Source organism: Solanum dulcamara, chromosome 2 (assembly GCF_947179165.1).
Source record: "Solanum dulcamara chromosome 2, daSolDulc1.2, whole genome shotgun sequence".
Lineage (NCBI taxonomy): Eukaryota > Viridiplantae > Streptophyta > Magnoliopsida > Solanales > Solanaceae > Solanum > Solanum dulcamara.
The window spans coordinates 17,286,392-17,297,632 of NC_077238.1; the positions used below are offsets into that span (position 1 = coordinate 17,286,392).

Genomic DNA, 11,241 nt, shown 5'->3' on the forward strand with positions numbered 1-11,241 from the left:
ATCATTGTTATTGTAGTTATATTTGGCAATTAAAATATTACGATAATATTATAATTAGTAGTGAAAGAAATACTAAAGCTATTCTGGAAATGACACTATTTACTTACTAATTTGTTTCTACTATTGATGACATTTATTAAAATTTAAAAATAATTTAATTTAAAATTTTTCATTTTATCCTTAATTATGAATAATTATATAATCAGACAAATATTATGAATGTATATTTAAGATGGTAAGTTAGAAAAAAATATATAACAGGATAACTGGATAAGCGTATCAAATATACACAAATTGAAACGAAAGAACTAAAATTTGAATATAAAGAATAAAAAAAATCATGTGTGAGATTAATTTATTTTTACATGTTCATAATAATATAAAAATATTGTAGATCAATACAATTTGGCGTCTCCGATTTTTATGACCTACCCTTCGTCCTCCACCGTCATTATTTCTCCTCCAAATAAAAATTATTTTTGGCAAATGTCTTGTCACACGGCACAAGTATCTCAAGGGAAAAGTAGAGACCTAACTTATTAAATAAACAGGTGCACTTTAATATTTATTTATTACTCCTATACTATAGTAGTATTAAATATGTGACCTCACCCAAGTCGATTGGGTGCCAAAAAGCCATGAAAAGATATCGTCATCTCATTCTTTAATAGCTACTCTTTCGTCATCAAATCAAAGAATCCCATCGTATCTATTCGATGTGTCTAGTTGTCCTCTCTATGGTAGCTCTTATTTATTGGTTATTAACTTTTTTATTTAATGCACTCATTATTCTTTATACTTAAAGCTGGGAGAAATAAATTTAAAATTTATGGCTTCAATTTCTAATATTAAATTAATTATATTTTTAATATATAATTTTATTTTAATATGAATAATTATTTACATATAAATTTACCCTTTACGTCAAAAATAGACGATATTTCAGAACTACATCCGCCTGTGGTGTAGTGGTTTGACATTTCATCGTTCGTGGAATTTAGGTGTCTACTAGATTACATTTACTATTGGCATGCTATAGAGTAAGCCCCACAAATATTCTGGGTTTATGGAATTAAAGGTGATATATATTAGAGTGAAAATTATATTAAAGGTGATATCTTAATAATAAATATTTGAGATTTTATATTGTCTAAATTCAGATCTTAATTATTAAATTTATTTTTTAAAGATTTAAATCTTAATTATTCAGATTAATATATATTTTTATTTTACAATAATTTAATGTGTTTAAATAGATTTGAATTATTAAAATTTATAACAAAGTCTTAATATCATTAAGATATCTATTTAAGAATTTGTACAAATATGACAATTCACCGTTACTCCATCTACTTTCACCCACCACCCATAACTAGCACGACTGTCAATCACCACCATCTACCATTCACAACTACTATCCTCAGCTTAACCATAACCACCACTATCGTCACTCACAAAAATCAATCGTCAACACTACTAGCCATCATTTCTAATCACCACCATCAATCATTATTATTACTTCTACTAATTACTATCGATAATTAATATTATTAGTCAACATTATATATCACCATCATCATTCACTGTTGTCATTAGCTATTAGTAGTATTCCATTACTAATTACCAGCCACCAACAACAACAACCATAGTTAATCACTATTGTTGCCCACAACCACCATTATCAACCAACACATTCCTAAATCGACAAGCACAATCATTATCATTAGTCATCATCACCACCAATAGTCATATCAAAATTTTAAAAATATTATATTAATATAAAATTAGAGTAATTTAGTATTCTGTTTGAATATAATATTTTTTAAATAAAGATAAATTTTATTCATTCAGATGTTGACAAAATAAATAGTCTTAACTATTCAATATTGAGATCTTAATGTAATATCTTAATATTCAAATGTGTATTCAGATTCAAACATCCTAATGTTAATTTAACATTAAAACCGATGAGGCCTAAATGATAATTCTACTTGGAACAAATGCAAATGAACTTTTGCATCCTAAGGCCCCATTTGAACATTATTTAAAATTAGTGGTTAACATTTTGATTTGAAATTACATTGATTTTGAAGTTGCCGTTCTTTTTGGATATGATATTTGAATTGGTTAAGTTGTATTTGTTCTCATAAATATGAAAATCTCCTAAATTTTGAAAACTATAAAAAAATAATTCATTTCTTATACAATCTTACCAAATTAGCAAATTATAGTTCATAAACAAGATATGTGACTATCATAAGGCCGATACATTGTAAATTGCTTATGTTTGTGTTCCTTTTATAAATAAATATTTGTAATTACAAATTTTCAAACACATATAATTTTATGAAGATCTTATAGTCAACTATAATTGTAACTAGTTATTCTTTTAATGTTGGAAGACTTCCTAAATATTTGGGGCTGCCTCTGTGTTTGGCCCTAAGCCTAAGAAGAGTTGTATTGGCTTTTAAAACTTGTAAAATTGTTGCTTTTAATTGAAACCAATAATTCAATACATTGTTATCACAAGCAATTTGCTTCTGACGAGCAAGTATAGTAAGGTTTTGTGGGGAGATTCTATTAATTTTCTAGCTTATGGACACAAATAATTGTACTTTTAATCTCTTATTTATTATAGGACAGTAGATACTTTGTATACCACTTCTTCCTACTCTCTTATTCATAAGTTGAATGAATTTTGTTCGAATCCTCAATTTGGAACGGATGTCTCACTTATGTTATTATTTTCATGCAATAGTGCAAATAGTTGCTTGCATAAATATATTCCAACTAATCTAGATCTTACTCATTATAATTTCCTTTTACATTACCATATTCAAGAATATAATTCATACACTAACATGACATTAATCTAAAGAAAATGTATAAAATTTAATAAAAGAAAGGTTTTCATTGAATTAATTACTAGTCGATCGCTTTTTGAAAATCATAATTTTCTTTTTTGACCTTCTTGTGTGTATAACAAAAACAGTAGGAGTATCTGTTTTGTTTAAAACAAAATTGAGTAGTGAAAAAACAATCGACAACCCATCCAAAATATACTAGTTCTAGGGTGTGTCTGTGCAGAAAATAAGAGATCAAAAATTGGAAAAAAAAATCTTGTTGTTACTTCACTGTCAGGAATGATAATATATACAAGTATAAAAGATAAAATAACAATACAACCCATACTAGTTTTAAATAACAATAAATCTATACTAGTTATAATAATAATAAAATCCATACTAAACTCATACATCTTGTGAAGCATCTGTGATATTCCAACACATTGCAACAAGAGTTTGAGTTCTCTCTTCTTCCATGGTTGATTGTTGATCTTTATCAACTTTATCAATTTCAATTCCAACACCCCCCTTCAAGTTGGAGGGGAGTGAAGCAAGACCCAACTTGCCGAGAATTGAATGATGAGATGGTCCCGATAAAGGTTTAGTGAACAAGTCTGCAAGCTGAGAGGAAGAGGGGACGGATTGAAGAGAAATCAAACCGAAAAGAAATTGTTGCCAATAAAATGACGATCAATTTCTACATATTTGGTTCATTCATGAAAAAAGGGATTTCGAGCAATATGGATTGCAGTTGGGCTATCAAAGTGAATTGGAATCGGAACTACCCCAAGGTCTGTGGGTAATCGAGTAAGCCAAGTAATCTCTGAAACCACTCTCCTCATAGATCTATAGTCTGCCTTAGTAGAGGATAAAGAAACAGATGCTTATTTTTTGATTTTCATAAAATTGGGGATCCTCCCAAGCTGATAAAGAATCCACTGATTGATGTACGAGTGTTGGACAAGAACCCCAATCTGTATCGCAAAAGGCAAGTAATTTGAATGAAGGATCAACAGATAAGAAAAGTCCTTGGATTGGGTTTGACCTGAGATATCGAAGTACTCTCAAAGCAGTAGTAAAATGAAGTCCTCTTGGTTGTTGCATGTACTGACTGAGATATTGAACCGCAAAAGAGAGATTTGGCCTAGTGTGGGTGAGATAATTCAATTTGCCAAGGAGTCTCCCATAAGAATTTGGATCAGTCAACAAATCACTGGTGAAAAAATCCAATTTTGAAGATGGATCGAGTGGAGAAGATACTAGAGGTAAATGATCACAATTGAACTCATTCAAAAGCTCTAGAGTAAAATTTCTTTGACTTACTATTATTCATGTTGGCTTTCGGAGGATTTCAAGTCCCAGAAAGTAGTGTAAATCTTCCAAATCTTTGAACTTAAATTCTGAATGCAAGAACTCTTTTAGCTGCATTAGTTCTACTTGATTTTTCCAGTTAGAATAATATCATCTACATAGACAGCTAGAATAGAGATATTAGATCCTGATTTCTTGAAGAAAAGTGAGTAGTCATTGAGTGATGAGCTTTACCTTTGAAATTTAAAGCTTCTATTAATTTTTAGTACCATTGCCTCGATGCTTGTCTAAATTCATATAAAGACTTCTTGAGTTTGCAAACATGTTGGAAATTAGGTGATTGCATTCCTATTGAAAGCTTCATGAAAATCTCATCATCAATTTCTCCATGCAAAAATGCATTACTGACATCTAGTTGTGAAATATTCCATCCTTGTTTCACTATTATAGCCAATACGCACTTAATAGTTGTCATTTTGACAACAGGTGAAAAAGTCTCACTAAAATCAATTTCTTCCTTTTGAATATCGCTCTAATCACCAATCTTGCCTTTAGCCTCTTTATACTTTCATTAGAATTATGCTTGATTTTGTAAAACTATTTACATGATAATGCTTTCCTTTCTTTTGATAATTCCACGACTTTCCAGCTTTGTTTCTCAATCAGTGCTCTAATTTCATCGTCTATAGCCAATTTTCATTCTAGATGTAATATTGCCTAGATATAAGAAGTTGGTTCTATGATGTTTGAAATATAGTTCAAGACTTGTTGATTGATTGTGAATAGGCTAGCAAAAGAATAGCTTTTGGAAATAATAGGCTGATTGAAACAATTATTGGTTAAATCTGTCAAAGAACAGCATTGCATACATACTCTTCTAAGTAGGCTGGTTTCTTGTGTATTCTTTCTGACTTTCTTCGTGCAACTGTTGAAGGTGAAATGTAATGTATGTATTGTAAGGTCACAGTGTCAAGTCCTTCTGAATTACCTATATTAATAGGTTGTGATTCAATTTCAGTTTCCAAATGTGATGTATTAGGCATCTCATTCATACTTTCACGTTCATGATTTTGAGGTAAAAATAAATTTGGTTCAGTGTTTAGCAGAAAGTCGATTCGTGATATAGAAATCAGTGGTAAATATACAAGTTGAGAAAGATGAGTGTAAACTTGAGATGGTAGGAAAAGGGTAGATATTTTTATGAAATTTGACCTTTCTGGAAATTATTATTTCTCTAGTATCCAAAACAAGCAGTCTATATCCCTTTTCCCTATAGGGATCGCCTATTAAGACACATGGAATAGATATAGGCTCAAACTTTCCCTTTTTGTGTGAACGTTACTAGCATAACAGAGACAACCAAAGCTCCTAAGATGGAGTAATTAAGAGGACTTTCAAATAAAACCTCATAGGGAGTTCTTTTCTAAGGTCTTTAGAGGGGTATCTATTTACGAGGTACGTAGAAGTTAGGACACACTCTCCCCGATATGAAACAGGCAATTTGGATTGATGAAGTAGTGTTCTTGATACCTCGAGAAGATGCCTGTATTTTTTTTCCACAACACCATTTTGTTGCGGAGTATGAACACAAGAGGTTTGATGAACAATTCCTTGTGAAGCAAAAAATTCAGCTGACAAGTTGCTCCTACCCAATTCTAATGCATTGTCTGACCTGATTATCTTAACTTTGACATTGAATTGTCAACCATCACCAGAAAATACTTTAAGACAGTGAAAGTATTACTTCTTATTTTTTAGAAGATAGGTCCAAGCTGCTCTACTATAGTCATCCACTATAGTTAAAAAATATTTGTGTCCATCATGAGAAGGAATTTTGTATAGCCCCTAAGTGTCAATATGTATTAATTAAAAGATCTTCTTAGAACTGATATTACTAGATTGAAAAGGTAACTTGGATTGTCTAACTAAGGGACAAATACTACAATTAGAATTAAAATGAAGAGGAGAAACAAAAATTGAACAAATATTCTTTATTGATTGAAATGGGATATGCCCCAATCTAGGATGCCACAGCCTTACATCAGAAGCATTCTTTACAGGAATTGAAAAAGGACTTGAAACAGAAGACATCTAGAGTTTTCTTGATTGTATACATTAATTGATGTAGGAAGATCAACAAATACAGGAGTCTTAAGAGTACTAAGCTCTAAGAAGATCTTTGAATCAAAACACATGTGTTGAGTACCATCTGAATTCAATATCCAGGTCCGTTGATTGAAATGAACAACTCTATAAGGTGCTTTATTGAAAATCTTACCAACACAGGTCACTGCATTGGCTGAAGCATCATTAGTTAAACCTTTTGATTGATTCATCCTCACATTCTGAAGCATATGAATCAGTTGTGAATATTGATTCTGGGTGAAATATTGTCCCTTTTCTTTTCATTAAAATGTACTTAATTTTGTCCTTGTGTTCCTTTTATGTAAGCAGCATTTCTCTTCACACTTTCCTGGAACCTCTTTGCCTTGGTAAACTTGAAATCATTTGAAAAATCTATTATCTTATAGCATTTATCCATAGAATGCCCAGGTTTCTTATAATGAGAACAGATCACATTGATTTTCTTTTCCTTAGCGTTATAATATCCAGATCTTTGACCAAGGGTGTTCTGATTTGTGGCCAAGAAAGAAACAGAATTTCTTGAATAGTGTATGCTCATATACACCTCTCTTTGCTTTTCATCTTGCATTAGGAGTGAATAAGCATGATTCACCGAGGATAAAGGTGAGAGCATTAATATGTTACTCTTTCTAGCAGCATAAACATCATTCAAACCCATTAGAAATTGGATCATTCTCTCATCTTGAATAGACTTAGCCATTTTTTCTTTTCCATCACATTGGCAGTCACATAAGCAGTTGACAGAACTGTTCAAAGCATCAAGCTCCTCCCAAAGACTTTTGATCTTTGTGAAATAGCCAGCAATGTCATTTGAACCCTGCACCAAGTCACTTAACTTTTTTTGTTGTAGGTGATAAAGTTGTACTCCATTGGACTGGCCAAATCTGTCCTCAAGTTCTTTCCACAAATCCTTGGCTGTCTTGGAGTAGATAACACTGTCAGCTATCTTTTTTGAAAAAGAGTTGAGCAGCCATGACAGAACTATATCATTGCATATTTTTCATAGCTTGAAATCTGGTGAAACTGAAGCTGGTTCTTTTTAAGTACCATCGATGAACCCAATCTTATTTTTTGCTGAAAGAGCTATCAAGATTGATCTGCTCCATCCATCATAACCTTTCCCATTAAAGGGTGAGTTGATAAGATTCATTCCTGAATAATCTAAAGCATGAAGATAGAAAGGATGGGTGTGATCTGTCCCAGAGTTGGAGGTATTTTTGGTACCTGTAGACCTACCAGAAGTGACATCTGTTGGTGTCACCATTATGGAACTAAGAAATGGAGAGTAAGGATGAAGAAAGGGGAAGAAGAGGCAACAAAGAGACTAGATTCTCAAGGTCGCTCTGATACCATGTAGAAAATAAGAGATCAAGAATGAAAAAAAAATTCTTGTTGTTACTTCACTACCAAAAATGGCAATATATACAAGTATAAAAGATAAAACAACAATACAATTCATACTAGTTTTAAATAACAATAAATCCATACTAGTTATAATAATAATAAAATCATACTAGACTCATACATCTTGTGAAGCATCTGTGATATTCCAACACATTGCAACAAGAGCTTGAGTTCTCTCTTCTTCAATGGTTGCTTGTTGATCTTTATCAACTCTATCAATTTCAATTCCAACTGTCTTGTACGAACGAAAAATGTTTTTCAATTTTCTCATGTTTGATTAGTAAAATATTTTGAAAGACATTTTCTATAGAAAAAAAAATTACTTAGAAATGAGGAAAATAAACTTTCTAATACAAATAGGGGAAATAACTTTTACTCCCTCCGTTCTCTTTTACTTGTCAAATTTTGACTTGGCACACCCATTAAGAAATCAATGATTAATATAGTGAGTTTATCATTTTACCCTTATTAATCACTAAAGTCATAATTCAAATTTCAAAATATTTTGGTACTCCTAAGTCTATAGATGGATTGATCATTTAAGATTTCAAGTAATTCTACATATTTTAAAAATATTAACTCTCTCAATAAATTGAGGATATAATAGATAAAAAAAATTATACTTTCTTGATTTATCAAATTTGACAAATAAAAAAAATTAAATTAGAAAATTTTTGACAAATAAAAAAAACAGAGGGAAAGGGAGTACTAGTTATATCTCATATTATGATTGTCTTCCTTATCAGCCAATATATCTCATATTTGTATTTTTAAAGTTCGATTATATATTATATTGATTTTTCACTCCAAACCATAAAATTATGTTTGAAGTGAAAAATTATTTCTCTCACAAAACTTTAATATTTTTTCTTGTGAACTGCATACATGTTCAAATATAATTTAAATTTTAAATATTTTTTTTTAAAAAAATTAACTTCAAATACTAGTAGTACTTTAATTTTTTAAGTAGACATGCAAGTTCCATTATTTTTACTGATTTAAACTTTAGGCTTAAGACCCTAGCTACAAAAACCTAGTTTTCGACAATGCCATGTGAACATAAACTCTTGGTTTTCAAACCCTAAACAATTACGGATAACTTAAAACAAAAAGCAGGGAACATTACCTGTATATACTTTATATATTAGGTAAAATAAATAAATTTAGCCTGATATATTTATATATATAATGAACCATTAAAAGTTTTTTTCTTTTTAAAAAAAAAGAAAAAAGGTGAGGGAGACTATAGTAGGAGGAACAATTTCTGAGCGCCGCCAGTGTAATCATTCAGAGGGATATTGTATTGTTTGGGGTGTGGTGAAAAAAGCTTTTCAAGTTCCCCATAAAATTAAATCTTCTTTTTTTTACTCATTTAATTTCTTTGAAGAAAAGAAAAATTATCTTCTTGCCCGCAAATCCCGACTATTTGCTTTTGTGTTGGATTTAGACATTTTGATGCTGACCTTTTTCTCTGTTTATTTTTTAAATTTGTAATATTTCGTATGTTTTAATTTATGTAATGTTGTTTAATTGGGTATAAAAATTTTAAAATAGGGGAGTATTTGTTATCTTGCTCATCAAATTGTTTTTACTACAGTCATTTTAGTGGTAAATCTTTATGATAAAATATAAAACGAGACACAATAATGTCATTAAATAAATGTCAAATAAGAAAAGGATGATATATTTTTTGAAACATATTAAAAAATAGTGTTATTTGAGACAGAAGAAGTTCTTATTATTTTTGGTTTGAATTTAATTTATATATATTTATGCAGGATAAAATTGTTCTAGGTTCAACATTATTGATTCTATTTTATTATAATTTTTTATTGTTGTTGTTGTTATTGTTTTGAAATGTAAATAGTCCATGGTATGATATAATTTGAGAAGAAAGTATTAATTTATTTTTGAGGCAATGATCTAGAGTAAATGCCAATCATTAAAATATTAAAACAACTTCATAATATGTTTGGTATGAAAATTGAAATTAAAGTCTCTTAATTAACATTTTTCGAATATTTAGACTAACATCTTAAATAAGAAAGAATTGTTTCAAATTCAAATTTTGCAAAACAAGTATACTATGCTAACATATAATAGTTGTACCGAATGAGTTTTTTTTAAGGATAAACAGTATAAAAATCTTCTTGTCGATAGAAAGCCTTTCCTCTTAATAAAAAAAAGAACCAAAAAATATTGATAAGAGGAAAGTCTAACAGATTATTTACTTTTATTTTTTGAATTAGCAACTTAGATTTACCATGGGTAGTTAGTACCTAACTTCTAAAAAAAAAATATGAAGTGAAGTCTTCTTATTTCATGTTTAGTTGGATAAAATTGCAGTATAACTAATTAGTTATCCTTTGATTAATTAGTTCTCTTGGAATTATAATAGTTATTTTTATCCCACATTAATGCCGGAATAATAATTTTAAAAGAATTAATCACAGAATAATTAATCTCAAAAAAAATTATTCTCCTACCAACGAGTCCTTGGAATAATAATAAAATTATACTCTATCGTCTTGATATTGATAATATATATAATTAAATAATAAAAATATATTTTCTAGCCATTTAAGTCTTTTGAGAGAACAAACTTTTTTAAAACTCTAACGTAATATTAGAGTATGCAAAAATTTTGTGATCGAATCTTATCATCATCCGTTATAAAAGTAATTAAATAATAAAAATATATTTATTTTAATAATTTAAATTTTTAAATGAGATGATGATACATTTTAATACTTAAAATGCGATCCTTTTCAAAATACTTCTCAACATGAGATATTTCATGCGACAAATTGTTTTTTTTTCTCAAAATCATCTTTAAACTATATTTCAAACTTAGATTACATCCTTAAAATATCATTCTTAGCAGAAAACATTCTTTAACTATTTAAAAATTAATAATTTTCATCCTTCTACTAGAATTTGTTATGAAACTAACAGATTCCATAAAAATTAAATCTCCCCTTCGTATTTATTAATCCGAGATGTGCCAAAAATATTATCATGAACTTTTTTGATAATTAAGTTTAGCATTATGCAAAAAAATTTAATTAACAGATTTTTTTTTATTTTTCTTTGTTATTTAATATTTAAAAACTTGTTAGTTGAAATATGTTTCTTCTCAATTGAATCTGCTAAAAACGGTGTTTTGGAGATTTCCACTTTTAATAATAGAGAATGAAATTTGAATGCGATACATAAGCAGAATTTTGATTATCTGAATATCAGATTGCTCCAAAAAATTATAGATTTAACTATAATTTGATTTTGAAAAAGGTGAATATAATTAAGTTCCGGCTTCTTTCTGTTGGTAAATAAGAAGAAGATCATATCATGTGTATCCCTCACACCTTCCTAATATTTTTTTGTTTCAGCAAGCATTAGTTTCCAAAAAATTTAATATTCTTTTCTTTGGAAGCTTTTTATAGCAGGTAATTAAATTATGTAGGAAAATTTTTGTGGATAATCATATGAACTACACATATTTTTTTAGGATCTCTTAAGTTTTTGACAATATTTA

The 11,241-nt window shown here is 29.2% G+C and overlaps 1 protein-coding gene across 1 annotated transcript; it reads right to left on the reverse strand.

The window, feature by feature from the left end:
- Nucleotides 1-6,576: 6,576 nt before the first annotated feature.
- Nucleotides 6,577-7,566, reverse strand: LOC129870503 (uncharacterized). Its single transcript, XM_055945318.1, has 2 exons — nucleotides 7,350-7,566; nucleotides 6,577-7,244 (listed from the first exon to the last, which is right to left on the reverse strand). Exons 1-2 carry the CDS (start codon nucleotides 7,564-7,566, stop codon nucleotides 6,577-6,579), a joined length of 885 nt encoding a protein of 294 aa, XP_055801293.1.
- Nucleotides 7,567-11,241: the final 3,675 nt, after the last annotated feature.

Bases quoted from the DNA above. Each gene is read 5' to 3' on its own strand.
- LOC129870503 (XM_055945318.1), bottom strand. From the start codon at position 7,566: ATGGTGACACCAACAGATGTCACTTCTGGTAGGTCTACAGGTACCAAA. The intron at 7,245-7,349 runs GTACTTAAAAAG...CAAAAAAGATAG, and splicing joins TAAGATTGGGTTCATCGATG to CTGACAGTGTTATCTACTCC.